The following is a 14,781-nucleotide window of genomic DNA, read 5'->3' on the forward strand; positions in this document are numbered from 1 at the left end:
AACAAACATGCATGTGGACAGCTGGATGAAACCTGTGCAGGAACCAGAAGAACCTGCAGACTCAACACTCAGAGGCTCCAGCCTACCAGAAGATTCAAATCTTCCAGTTGTGGGGCAACAGTGCTCTGAATCACGTGACCGTGATTTACTCCACCTATGAATCTTTTTAGGTAAACTTGACTATCCCCTTCACACACGTTGGTCCAGAGCAAAAGGAAGAAAGAGCCCGATATTAGAAGTTTCTTTTTAATTTTTCAGTGTTAAAAATAAAACACTATTTAGAAGATTTAGAAGGGTTGTTACCAGTTTGGTAACTAATCCAGTGGAAATGTTGCCTGTGCTTCTGATTTCCAGCCAACCTGAATAACATAGTCGCTAATAGCAACTCGCTATGATTCCTTAAAATCACAGACATGTGTGATGCTTTCACATCTGAGCTCTTGAAGTCCAGGTGTTTATGAGTAAAAAGTGCACGAATTCATCATGAATGTAATGACAGGATACGTGTGACATATGTGCACATTCGAGCAGCTCCAAATTTACCTGAAATCAGGCAGAACTGTCACACTGTCTCATTCAAAAGAGGACAGAAGAGTAAATTGTGCCTATGTGCGCCGTTGGCTCAGCAAGTTATCATCTTAAATGCGAAAGAATAAGAACTTAAAATCCCCACAGAAGGTCTGCTGGCCAGAGGCATTTGGCATAAACAGATATGCAAAAGGTTCAAAGTGCTGCACAAAAATTCACAATGTAGGAAATGAAGCCCCTGATGATCTAAATCTCCTGAGGTAGGACTTCCATTATCCATCATTCACGCCTTCACAGTCGCATCCTTTTCATTTTCATTCTCCATGTTTTTTAAGTCTAACACAAAGTCTGCACATTTATTTTTCCCCTGTCAGGATGTTTTTTTGAACTCAGTCGAATTTGCCATGAAGCTACGAGTGCAGACATGAAACTGGCTAAACTTGGACTTCAGTTTTCAGAAATTCTGCTTTGGCAGAAGTTACTGCACCTTCGTTTACACGGAAATAACATTTTATTACCACCTTATCTATTTTTTTCCTCAAATTTACATAGATTAGTTATTGTTTCATTAAGGAATAAGCAATTAACTCATTACACAATAGATTATTTATGATTACAGGTGATTTAAAAAAAATGTTGTTATATGCAGGATCTCTAGTGATCCAAAGCATGTATCTGGTTAATGAATTAATGTTTTCGTGTTGTGCATTGAAAATTCGAGAGGGCAAAGTTGTAATTGTCACGCCGACCATACCGGGGCGCTGTTATGCTGCTGAAGAAATACACAACGATACAGAAGTGTGCTTACAGGATTAGTTCTCAACAGCATTTTGTCTGATACCGGAGACTTTTGATTACAACAGTGCTGCTGATGAAGATGTACCTGAGTAGTTAGTTTTGTGTCATCCATGAATCTGGTTAATTAAAAGCATCAGAAGAGGAAGAAACTGACACAGATGTGGATTAACCCTTCTTCTAGAATGCAAACTTTTTCTGTGGAGAACTTCCCTGATTTTTAAAATTAATTTCTGTTGCTGTTGTTTTCTGGGACCATTCTTAGTCCAGGTCTCGTTAACTTGCCAATAATGATCACAGCACTCTGAATGACTAAGTCTGTCCAATAAGCATCATTAGAGAAGTAAGGGCCGAGCTGTTAGTCAGATTAACTCTGCTGGTACAAACACAGGTTTTCCAGAACACATTTCCAGTGTGAGAAGTCAGAAGATTTCATAGACGGGAAAGCTGTGGCTGAGCTCATGTGGCTGCAGAAAAGCAATGGCTTGCCAGAGGTCAGTAATGATGCAGCGAAAGAGGAATGCGTTTTCACTTTGCAACCTTGCTCAGGCCTCTTCCAGACACCAAAAACTGACTTGCATTTTTGGCTCAGCAGCACTACATCACTTTCTGTGGCTCAAAAACAGTTTCATTACTGGGGTGTTGATATAAAGGATATTAGAGAAGAGGGATTTCCATCCACTACCAGTGTCCACTGATCACTCAGGTGACCCATTACATCTTAATATTCAAGTCTGTTAAAATATTCACAGCAGAAGTACACTATGACAGGCCTGTGTTGAACTGGGACTGTGTGTCAAACATAGATTTATATTCTGGTATGTTTTCAGTATTTAAGTTTGTGTGTCTTATGGCCATCATGCAAAAACTACAAGACCTACAGTTTCATGAAACTTGGTGGAACTTCTCCAGTTATAATGAGGATCTGGATCACTTCCCAAGTGGCCTTAGTTTTCTTTTATATTGAGTTCATTTGTCTGCTGTAAGACTGCAATCAACACTTTAAAGATAAATATATCATAAGATACTATTTTCTGTTTTCTTTAACAAAATTATTCATTGATGAAGTCTTTAATTATCAGAAAATAATCTGAAGACCAAATACACATACGCATTTTGAAACACTGACAGTTATTAGTAATATATAATACAATAAACATTATCAATTCAATTTTATTTATATGGAGCCAAATCACAGCTCAAGGTGCTTTATATTGTAAGGTAAAGACCCTACAATAACACAGAAAAGCACAACAATCAGATGGCCCCCTTTGAACAAGCACTTGGCAACGGTGGGAAGGAAAATCTCCTTTTTAACAGCAAGAAACCTCCAGCAGAACCAGACTCAGTCGTCTACTGCGACTGGTTGGGAGTGAGGGGAGGAAGAGATTAATAATAACATCATAGTTCACGTTTTAAAAGAATTTTAAAGTCAAATGTGTTTGAGCAGTTCAAGCATCTCCTTGTGGAGATGTGAGAGAATCTCGGCACAAAGTGTTGACGTGCTGAGAATGATCTTCATGGTTTGGAGGAACTGATGAAACGCATCCTTCTCACTGCTAGGCAAAACCAAACTTCACACCTTGATTTATACTCCATCAACATGAAAGATAAGATAAGATAAGATAAGATAACCTTTATTAGTCCCACACGTGGGAAATTTGTTTTGTCACAGCAGGAAGGGGACAGTGCAAAAGTTATGAGGCAAAAATTAGAATACAACATGAAAGCTGTAATATTCCACATTATTTTGAGGACATAAAACTTTTATTTAAAAAAAACTCTCAACATATCAAGATCACATTTGTTAATGCATGTACACTGTTAGAAGAATGAACATATAAAAGTTGACCTGCAAGAATACCTTCATGCATTTACACTTCATGCTGTGCAGCTTTTCTGTTGTGCAAAGGGGCCCTCTGGTGGTTTGGAAGGGCTACGGAACTCAGACAGAAGATGAATCTTTACACTAAACGTGACTAAAATGGGAAAATATTAAAGCCAGTAAAACAACACATTTATTCACATGTCATGGCTACATTTCAAAGTAAGACTTTTTAAACCTTCTACCATTCTTTAAACCTATAAGATTCAGAAAACAATTAGGACAACTTAAAAACAAAATCCCCCAAGCGAATTCCCAAATAACCTATAAACTTAGTGCAATTAAGTATCTCAAACAACTCAAACACATGTAAATATAAAAAGAAAAGAAAAATCTCAGTCAGAAGACCCCATCTCTAAATATATCCCAGAAGTATGACACATACAAAACATGTTTTGCGTCAATAACATTTCCAGCTGAGCATTTTTACACGCAGTTGTGTCATTTTCAAAACTATAACCTCCAATGGTGAAGAATTTATATATATATATGGTGATTAGTACAGCTTTTCCAGCACGCCAGTCAAACACGTGGTGAACTGGGGAATCTGGGCTGCCTCCTGATTAATTGACAACAAATTACATGTCATGTCTACTTCAATAAATTAGGGCCTTATGGCTGAATACAAGATAATGACATGAATAAATACAAGGTACTGGCTCATTGTCCCTTTTAAAGGAATCCTTCAGCTGCACAATTTCCAGACAACTTTGATGAGAAAGATGACATCAGTGCAATATTTCAGCCTCCCTGGTTATACTGGATGCACACGTGGACTCAGAGTAGATAAGACTGCACAGATGTATTGTAAACTCAAGCTCAAGTCAATATTGATCTGTCCACACCCTCTTCTACAACAGAAGGACAGGGAGTGGAGAGTTCATTTTACCATAATATCTCAGCCCATCATGCGTAAGACTACAACCACTACGGCCGCAAACGGCTGGAACACACGGCTCAGAAGGAAGGTATTTTAAACATGCTTTCTAATCACTGGGTAATTAGGTTACATGCTAGCTGTAAATGAATCTCCATAGCAGCCAAGCTGAGCATATGGATGAGGAGACTGCAGCAGAATGCACCACACAAGGAGTGTCAAGGCTCCAGTGTTGTTTCTTAGCAACAGCACACGGCAGGATATCATTCCCTGTCGTTCCTTATCCAAGAATACAAAAAACAAAGTTATTTGATACAGTCTATTCTGTGTGCTGTGTCATTTCACTCACAATAAGAGTGACGGAAACACAGCATTCATGGACCTTATTGTATTAAAAAGACACTACATTTGGCATGTGGTATGATCTTAAAGTGGCAGCATGATTCTTCTGTGACTGCTTTATATCCTTGAATATCTATAAAAACCTGAAGAATGCTCTGTGTTCCCCCACACGAGAACACTCAGGATCCACTGTTTCCAGCACATGACTCTTGCGTCGGCTGATGTTCCTGATGGAGACTCGATCAACACTGGAGGTCAGCGTGGCTGTAGACAACTCTTCTGGCAAAGAGCAAAGCCAGCAGGCTGAAGCAGCAGGCGCAGGCCATGTACGCCCTCACGCTGTTAGTCAGCTGCACTATGGAACCGAGACACATGGCTGGCAGCAACTGCAGGTAAGCAGATGAAAAGAGCAGCATTTTAAATGCATGACCACAATTTAAAAAGCAGTCCTCTTGAGTTGTAAAATAGCCCATCTTCATCTCTCTGTTAACCGCAAAATTGTCTTAATTGCTTGACCTGATTAAACTGTCTAAAAGTATTTGCAGAGACATTATCAAAGAGAGGTACGGTATTCAGAGAATCCTGAATTCAAATCTATGGGAGGATTCTGCAGCAGCAAAGATGATGGTAAAAGTTTAACTTCCAGTGGGAAAGAAAGTAAAAAAACAAACAAAAACCTTTTCACTTTTTAAAATCAGGTTTTACGTCCCGTGGAGCATTGAAGCATTGAAATGAAAGTTAAGATAATCTTTCAGCATGACTTCCAAAATAAGTGCCCAGGTGTCAGGGCTCTGTGATCCAGCATTTTGAGTTTGTTTTGTATTTTTGACTTCTTATGAGGTATTAGAGAAATGTTAAGTTCTAGTGTTTATAAAGTAGTTAGGTTTTAGTCTAGTTAATGTTATCACCCATGCTTCCTTTTTTAGGTGTCATTTCCTGTTCCTTCCTATGAAGGGCGGGTAGACCGGTAGTGAAATTGGACGGTCTAGCCTTCAGTTTTGCGTCACCGCTGTCTCGGTGGAGTTTAATAAACTATGGAAAGACTGCGGGGGCTGGCTGGGCTGCGCAATGAATCCTGGGATAGGTTGGGCCACGAAGGACACACCCGACCCATCCTTCAAATTCGGGAAAAAGGAGGACGCATTTGTCGGCTGCATTCGGAGGAGTCTGCGAATTTGGACAGCCTTCATCGCATCGCTGCCTACAAATGCGGCCTCAGGAGGATGCAGCCCATGAATTTGGACACCCCCATTGTAAAACTTTTAGTTATGTCCGTGCCCTCGTATACCCTTGTGTTTCATGTCTGCATGTTCCATGTCCTATTGTCAAGCTCGTGTTGTCACAGTCTACGTCTCATCATGCTTCCTGTTTTATTTTGACAGTCTCTTGTTCCGTGTTCAGTGTGTTTGGTTTTGCTTCCCCTGTGGCGTCGTATTCATTTGTGTCAGCTGTGTTCCCCAGGCGTTTCCACTTCCCTCATTATGCTTCTGTGTATTTGAGTCCTCTGTCTCCCTTTGTTCATTGCTGGGTTGTCTGTTCATCTAACCTCATGCTACATGGATGTTTCTCTAGTCTTAGTTATCTCAGGTTCTGGTCATGTTCATGTTAGATTTATGATTATCGTTAGAATTCCATGTCCTGCGTTAGTTTTTCCCAGTTTTCTCAGTTTATCATTTAGTTTCTCACCCCTGCGCTTTTGTTTTGTGGTAGTTATCAGCCTAAATGAACGGCTCGCTTTTTGTTAAACTTTAGTCCTGTCCCTTGTGTATCTACTTTCGGGTCCACTCCTCAAACACACCAGCCATCCGGCAGCAGTGATGAGAATAACAGCGTTACAAGTAGCGGCGTTACTAACGGCGTTTCTTTTTGTCTATGTAAGCAATCTGCGCGCTACCGTGGACGGCAATCACTTTCTTGTAGACGATCACTTTTTGGCACAACACCAGAAGCAAAGGGGGCAAAACAATTGCATGAGTGCTGCTGTTTGACTGAGGAAGAATAAAGTAGTCGTGGTAAGCCAATCACATGACCACTTCAAGATGACAAAGCAACAAGGTGATATATACCAGTTTTTAAATTGTGTTGATAGGCCACGTAAAACCAGAGACATGATAAACAATATATACACTGCATTTTTTCCTCAATAGTTTCGTCACGTTTACTTTCTAAGGACAGCGCAGCGAGCACTCTCTGCTTATGAGCAAAAAATAAAAAAACAAAACAAAAAACAGCCCGTTCGTGTTGGTGGAAAAATGCACCATGTTGACCAATCAAAAAATAATATGGCAACATGACATTTGGATGTTTAGGAAGAGGGGGAAGTTTTAAGAGTGATGGAGAGAGAGAGAGAGACAGCAGAAAAAGAGAGAGAGCGAGTTTTAAGACGTGAGGGATTTGTGACGTTTAGCGTGTTTGGAGTGTGTAGTTAATGTGTTGTCTTGTGTAGTTAGTGTGTGAGTGTTGTGGATAGTTTTGTGTTGTGTGTCAGAACAATGAGGCGACTGCTGTTTCCAGGTGAAAAACAGGAGGAGTGAGAGGAGCACCTGCTGTCAGGCCTGCAGGTATCAGGCTGTGATGTTCTCCTTTATAGTGGACAGAAATATTTGGAGTGGCACAAATAATTTGTGTGGCATCTTATTGAATGCAGAACAGCTGATTGTTCTGTAGATAGTTTGAAATGGTTATTAAAAAAGGGTAAAAGGCTTCAAATAACTTTGTTGTTTACAAAACTTGTGCATATGATTTTAAAATTGACAATTTATATTTGCATTTAAAGTTATGAAATATGATTCAATAAACATGTTTGTGGTTGTAACAGTAAAAAAACCACTTTTTCTACTCTGACTTTGTTTTTTGTCTGATTTTAGATCAATTGTGGTAATACAGTCAAAATGAAAACATAACTGTAAATTCACACACGTGAGGTTGTGCTGAAAACAATGAGACCAAACAAGCAAAGTAAAGAGTTTTTAAAGGTGAAATGTAGAGGAAACATCAAAAGTGGTTAAAAATGGCCAATTATACCCTGGACCCCAGAGGGTTAAACATTTTTTTAAGAAACACAATAGTTACTTTTCAAGTAATTAATTACTTTTAGAATCTTGTAACTCAGTTACTAGCTCAGTTACTTTTTTGAAGAAATAACTAGTAACTATAATTAATTACTTTTTCAAAGTAACTTGCCCAACACTGTCCGGCAGTGACACCAGGAGTATTTCAAGAAGCCAACCAAGCGGCGAGATTTGGTATAATTTAACTTGATTAACTCCAACTGATTAACTTAACTGATCAATAAATGCAATTAGCTGTTCAAAGAAGATCTGAATATACTTTATATCGCATGAAATGAGATCAGGTACACCACCAATTAATTCGGCTCCAATTGCCCACCCATACCTGGGAGAGAAGGTACGCGCCTTCCAGTATTGCCATGTCAAAGCCCATCCCTCTGTTTGAGACTTGTGTGGAGTCTGCTTCAGCTCTATCACCTCCAGCCACCAAAAGTGATAGATGTGGCGACTCAACAGAGGGCTCTGCCACAGGAGGTATCAGCCCCACAGCTTGGTGCTTAGCAGGTGGACCACATGAGGGAACAGGCTTAGCAAGTGTTGGGTCATTACTTTCAGTCCGCTCAAGAGGTCTGGGTCTGGATGACTTGAAGAAAATCTTAAAGAGAAAAAGTTACCAATTACATTCACTGTCATCACTAAACAATATCATCTGATGTAAGGGGGACTTGCTATGTTTCGTGATTTTACTTGGTATATGTATGTGTCTACTAATCAGAGCATAAGTCATTTAATAGTCTGAATATCAAAGTAAACTTGAGCAAGATACTAAAGCCTGGGTTGCCCCTGATGCATCCATCAGAGTAGTGTGTGTGTGACTGTTAGATTACCAGCACTTAGGCACAGGAAATGGTGCTTGTATGAATGCATGTGAAAATGGGTGAATGGGGCTAGTAGTAAGACAGCACTTTGAGTAGAAAACCACTATATAAATACTAGTCCATTTACCATTCTAGCAATGTCCAGCCTGCTAGATTTAATGACTGAATAATTGACCAGACTGAACAGTGTGATTAAAGGCTGCGAAAACCAATCAACAGCTGAAGGTGGGTTGCTGAGGACCGATTGCTGGCTCCAATTTGAAGCTATAAAAAAGAAAATGCTTTAAAATAGTTTTTGATGTGTCTCTTCCTTTGTAATAATTTGGAAAACAATTATTTATAATTGTATATTAATTGCAATTAAATAAATAATATAAATTATGGTGATTAGCCAGTTGTGATTTACATCCAGTAGTAACAGAAAGTTGGTGGTGAGGAATCGTTAACAGCAGGCAGGTAGCTTGTCTCATGCTAACTGTTAGCTGCTAACTTGACTTGCCTTGTGGTTTCTTAGTTGTTGTAACAATGGTAATTATGCCCCAAAGATGCCTGACCCCAAAAAGGTCAGGCATATACACCCATCAAGTGCTGAAGCAGCATCCACAACAAGTTCCTGTGATGCCATGCTATACAGTAAAAAGACAATACACCCTCTGTCAGTTCTACCGTTTAAGATTTAAAAGGATGCATTTTCTTTTCACCATGACTGTAAGTGGTTTAATTCTCAAAGGAAAATGCATGCAATGGTAAATTTAACAGAGCTGTTACGAGCTAAATGTAAGCTTTAATTATAAATGGCAGCCAAGCACCGAATGTAAAATTCTGGATCAGTGCTGATGTTAAAAAGAACAACCTGACTGAGAGCAGATATTCATATTCTTTCTTTTGATTTTGTTGCTTCTTATTTCCAACAGATAAATATTAATAGATTTTTTGTATCCTTTTCCTCACAAACACTGGACTTCCTGAATATTCATTCTTCATTCTTGCAGATTTCCCACTATATCAAACACAAGGCTGCACACTGTGTAAGTAAGAACTAACCTTTCTGTCTGAGTGATAGAGACACAGCAGTGTGTATGGCAGCACCTGCAGGACACAGAGCGTGTACCCCGTCACAGCAGCCATGACAGTGACCATCATCACACTGTCTGTGACACTCATGACGGTGGTGGCCAACAGCAGAAGAGCCACCCCACTAGTGTATACCACTTTGGCTCCCAGCAGAGCCACCCAGCGGTCCATTAGCGTAGAGCACAGCACCGACACTGCACACTGCAGGAAGAGAGCCAGACTGGCCATGCGCACACCTGGACAAGAATCAAGTGGTTTTAATGCAAAACATAATCTCACTGACTGACTTCAACGGTTGGAAGAACTTACCCTACCTTCATCATAGTGTTTCCTTTCCTGTGATTCTGGATCTGCACCCGGCACTCCCTGGTACAATCCCTCCCCCATAAAGTCAGCGAAGAAGAGCATGACACTCATCAGTGCCATCCAACTACACACCTCTGCCACAAAAAGTCTCCATATGACCTGTGGCACATGTGTGCACACCGCATACAAATGATGCAGCATTGAAAGACCCTCTGCTGCACGTCGACACAGCACATCACGTAAACAACGAGGCCGAAGTAGGAAGGGGAACGGGCAGCATCTGCTCCCCAAACTTTTTAAAGGGGGATGAACAAGAATCTTCCTCTCTCCTCTGACTCCTGCTTCCTCCTTGATGCAGGTTGTGGAGAGGAGGCAGCCAAAAAATAGGAGGGTGAGCAGGGTGTAAACAAAGGCCTCTTGCCCTCCCAAATATACTGCTATGGGCACCTGGCTCCAGTCCACGGAAGGAAGCAAAAACCTGGAAAAAATACATTTTAAATGTTAGGTCTTTTAGGCCTGTTCACTTACTTGGATGCTGTGACTGTATTGTGCCTGTTGGAGAATTTTTTTAAATCTTACTATTAATACAGCTGTACCATAGGTACAACAGCTAATATAATGATGTGTCTTTGTCCTGTCTTTCTCCCCTCACCCCCAACCGGTTGCAGCAGATGGCTGCCCGTCCCTGAATCTGCTTCTGCTGGAGGTTTCTTCCTGTTAAAAGGGAGTTTTTCCTTTCCACTTTCTCGCCAAAGTGCTCACTTATCGGGTTCATCTGAATTTTAGGGTTTTCTCTGTATTATGGTAGGGTCTTACCTTACAATATAAAGCACCTTGAGGTAACTTGGCACTGTATAAATATAACTGAACTGAAATGAAGTATGAGACACAACCAGTTAGGAAGAAAAGATAATAAGTGGCTTACCCCAAGCATCCCCCCAGGCTTGTCATCAGGGAATTAACTGAGAATGCTTTTCGGTTTTCTTCCTCCCCGGGGAACAGATCTGACAGCAGGGCAAGCAGTAGGGTGAGACAGGCCTGAGGAGAAACCTGAGAGTTAGCTGATACATGTAATTATGATACTCAACCAAAGACTTATTCTTTCAGAAATAAAAAATAATAATACAAGTGTTTAATTGCCAAAGTTATTAAGTGAACCAGGAAGGTCTAGATTTGATTTTAGGGGTACAAAAACTCACTCATAACTACATTAACTACAAATTTAGCCTCGGGACAGAGAATCTCATACAGTAAATTGATTAATTTAGCAATAAAATATTCTATCTTCTATATCTTCTTCTGACTGTACTGTATTTGCTGGATGACGTAGATTAGGTGTGTGTTCATGTGAATGTGTTATTGTACATGTTTGTGTGCCTACGTGTATGTGATGGCTGGAATGAAGAAAAACGAGTATTTCAGCATTCTGAAATACTCGTTTTTTTTGTGCAGTTGAAAACAGACATTCTGAGGCTACGTCCACATGTACCCGGGTATTTTTGAAAACGCAGATTTTTCTATGCGTTTGCACCTTCCGTCCACACGTAAACGGCGTTTTCGGTCACTGAAAACGGAGATTTTTAAAAACTCCGGCCAGGGTGGATATTTCTGAAAACTCCGTTTTTGCATTTACGTGTGGACGAGAAAAACGGAAAAAACGCAGCATCAAAGGTGTGCGCCTTTTTTGACGTCACACTGTGCGCCACGTTATTGTTTCGGTGAAATGAATTTCTACAATACTGTTACTGTTAATTCTACTCTCTGCAGTGTTTAAATGCTTACATATACACACAGTTACTGTCCCTCCACACATAAGACTGGGTTCTGCTTCTATGCCCCAGCCTTGTTTACTATTTCCCACCGAGGCTTCTAGACTTCTGATTGGCCAACATTTCTGCACGGTCAGTGTTGGGAAGGTTACTTTTAAAATGTATTCCATTACAGAATACATGCCCCAAAATGTATTCTGTAACGTATTCCGTTACGTTACTCAATGACAGTAACGTATTCTGCATACTTTGGATTACTTAATATATTATCATGCTTTTTACAACAACGTGAATGTACTATTGCTGTGTGATTTATTACTATTACTGAAGGTCCGCGACTCCGAACTGTAGTAAAGGGACCTCTGACTAATACGGCGGGGTCCCTGTCGGCTCGTAGCCGAAAAATAGCTTTACTTTGTTGTGTGGGTCAACTCTGCTTGCCAGAGACAGAGAGAGGCGTTGAAAGACTGCTCCAACGGAACTTGTTAATTTCGGAGGAAAACACGAACATGGTGTACAGTCGAGTCTTAATAGCTTACTTACAACTGGGCTCATCAGGCTCTCTTCTTGGCTGCAGTGGTTATTATTATATTTACATGCTTCCAGCTCCGGTTTTTCCTCGATGACAACTCGTACCTTTCCACTTCCCTTTTTCTCCCTCCTCACGCTCACAGACACATAACGTGTATGGCAGTCCATTCTCCCTGCAACACGGACTACACTGCCCATGATGCTACATTCTTTAGAGCTATGCTTGTAGCATTCTGCCTGTTAGCTTAGCACAACAACAACAACAACAACAACGAAAAGGCGCTCTCTCACCCAGGAAACACACAGTCGCAGAGAGAGAGAGAGAGCGTCGCCTTGTAACCATGGCAACCGTAACGCTGGCGCCTGGAACAACAGAACGTAGCTGTCAAACAAAACCCAAACAGTCCTGACCCGCGACAATATCAAACAGGAAAGTACCGCAGTGCAATCCATTTATTTCAACAAAGTAACTGTATTCTGAATACCACCTTTTTAAACGGTAACTGTAACGGAATACAGTTACTCATATTTTGTATTTTAAATACGTAACAGCGGTACATGTATTCCGTTACTCCCCAACACTGTGCACGGTTAGGAATCTAGCGCCACCTGCTGCTTTGGCATGTTCCTAGCAGCATTTTCCTTCATTTCTATGTTTACGTGTGGACAGGATTATTTTTTAAAACGAAAACAGAAAATCTCCGTTTTCAAAAATACCCGTGTACGTGTGGACGTAGCCTCAGGGTGCAGATATTAATAATGTCCAGCCTAACAGCCCCAGGTTAGTGGCTCAGAGTTTTACTGCTCCATGAGCATTTTTATTGGCCTGTGGGAAAAAGCTAGTATTTTCTTTTTTTTAAAAATACTAATATAATTTTATGAATATATTTCATGTTATTTCACTTTAAATCTGAAAAACAATGTTATGAAAGTGTTGAAATAAATGGTAAATGGTAAATGGCCTGTATTTATATAGCGCTTTACTAGTCCCTAAGGACCCCAAAGCGCTTTACATATCCAGTCATCCATCCACCCATTCACGCACTGGTGATGGCAAGCTACATTGTAGCCACAGCCACCCTGGGGCGCACTGAAATAGTGTATGATCTAGTACCCATGCCCCACTTTAGATTCGCCCCTGCTTGCTGCAGGTATCAAAGGATGGCTGCTGCCAACCTTCAGCATGCTGCCTGATTTAAACATGGTTTAAGTTAACCTCTTAAGCCCCAACGCCCCCTGATACTGAGGCAAAAGGCAGGAGATCAGGTAGGCTTGGGGCTTAAGAGGTTAACAGTCCATCTACATATTTTATTACAACAGCTGTAGCTTCCCTTTTCAGTGTAAAACAAACAGCGGTGGATTGAGCAGCTACAAAGTTTACTTTTCTTCACGTCAGTGCTTGTTAAACAGGTTCTGAAGGACTGCCGCTAGCTTTTTCCCAGTAAAGGTTTTAATGGTGATTACAGGAACAAGCACTGCTGCTTTAAACAATATAAAAACATTTTCTTTCTCTACCCCTTAGCTCACTGACTTGCTAATGGCTCCACCTCTTTGCTCTTCGTGGGGTGAGTGTGTAAACAGACTCCAGATCCACGAAGCATCAAAGCAAAGAACTGATGTCAAGGATTTTTAAAAAAAGGACACGAGACTGTGCTCTATCCATGTTGGTTACCACTGGACCCCTGGAAGAGATCCCTGTTAATCCCTCATCTAGTTCCCAAGAAGCACGAGAATAAGAATTAATAGTATAACTGAGTATATAATTTTTATTTTTGTACAACTTTACTTGTAAAGTTTACTCACCTGTGCGCAGAACTCGACAAGGCACACAGCTGCAGCCTGCATGCCGGCTTGCACCCAGTGAGGGTGCTGTGGTGAAATCAGTAGAGTCAGCCGCCTGGCTTGGGGAATTATTTGCAGGCCTAGCAAAACTCCCAGGCTCAGGATCCAGATAAAGGGCGTGCGTCGACCGAAGCGCCCTCTCCAAGAATCACTAGCTGAGCCGATCATGGGTATAAAGATCAAGCCCAAAACTGGAGTCACAGCTGGTAAAAAGAAAGACCCTGTTAACCTTCTTAGTGGTCTTTAAAGCTCAATCATTTACCAGGGAAGTATCAGATGGGATCTAGTCATTATTTTTTATGGTATAATGCACTTAAACTTCTGTTGTAGTCGTACTTTATCTGCACTGACGACATTACAGTTACCAACAGTCTGGGAAAGGTTTACAGCCCGCCCAGTGACAGTTAGCTAGCAAGAAAGACATTATTTACATTTTTCCGCTTAACTTAGGACTTAGGTGTATCCATTTGTTAGCTTAATAAATATTAGCTTTCTGCTATCTTGCTAATGAATAGCCACAGTACTCGGGGTTCTCCAGTGTTATTGCTTTTCTTGTTTTTGATCAAACTGCATGCTGTCAGTTTTAAAACCAGAGACGACCATTATTATCAGGCAACCAATATGGCAACTGTGAAAAACCTCAATGTAAGGCTTAAAAACAAGACTTGACAAAGCAACAAGTGATGTCACAGTTGCTACGCCCATCTTTGATTCTGTCCATGGATCAAAGTCGTTATTGAAACTAAGCTACCTAAGATCCGCTAGTTTTAAAAACATATGAAAACTATTGATAATGAAAAATCATTATATAATGACAAAACTAAATGAAGCTATTTGAATACATTTCCTAGTTAGTAGTTGTAGACATGCACTGTCAGCACTGGTGCTTCAAACTACAAACAGATGTTTCAAACACACAAACGGAACATCTATAAAATTGTAA

General features: G+C 40.6%; 1 protein-coding gene across 5 annotated transcripts in view; it reads right to left on the minus strand.

The window, feature by feature from the left end:
* Nucleotides 1–2,775: 2,775 nt before the first annotated feature.
* The window catches only part of slc45a3 (solute carrier family 45 member 3), a 131,066-nt gene continuing 119,060 nt past the window's right edge, over nucleotides 2,776–14,781 (minus strand). For 2 of the 5 annotated variants that reach the window (XM_082533576.1, XM_082533577.1), the window contains exons 3-8: nucleotides 13,800–14,041; nucleotides 10,622–10,734; nucleotides 9,705–10,174; nucleotides 9,361–9,626; nucleotides 7,824–8,093; nucleotides 2,776–4,813 (exon numbers count right to left, since the gene is read on the minus strand). In XM_082533576.1, the coding sequence (XP_082389702.1) occupies nucleotides 4,670–4,813; nucleotides 7,824–8,093; nucleotides 9,361–9,626; nucleotides 9,705–10,174; nucleotides 10,622–10,734; nucleotides 13,800–14,041 (1,505 nt within the window). In that variant the 3' untranslated portion in view covers nucleotides 2,776–4,669. Of the gene's footprint in view, nucleotides 4,814–7,823; nucleotides 8,094–9,360; nucleotides 9,627–9,704; nucleotides 10,175–10,621; nucleotides 10,735–12,008; nucleotides 12,393–13,799; nucleotides 14,042–14,781 lie in introns of those variants that run through there. The other 3 variants (XM_082533580.1, XM_082533578.1, XM_082533579.1) reach the window with 3 other exon arrangements.

This window comes from Aulonocara stuartgranti, assembly GCF_965226115.1.
Source record: "Aulonocara stuartgranti genome assembly, chromosome: 5".
NCBI lineage: Eukaryota > Metazoa > Chordata > Actinopteri > Cichliformes > Cichlidae > Aulonocara > Aulonocara stuartgranti.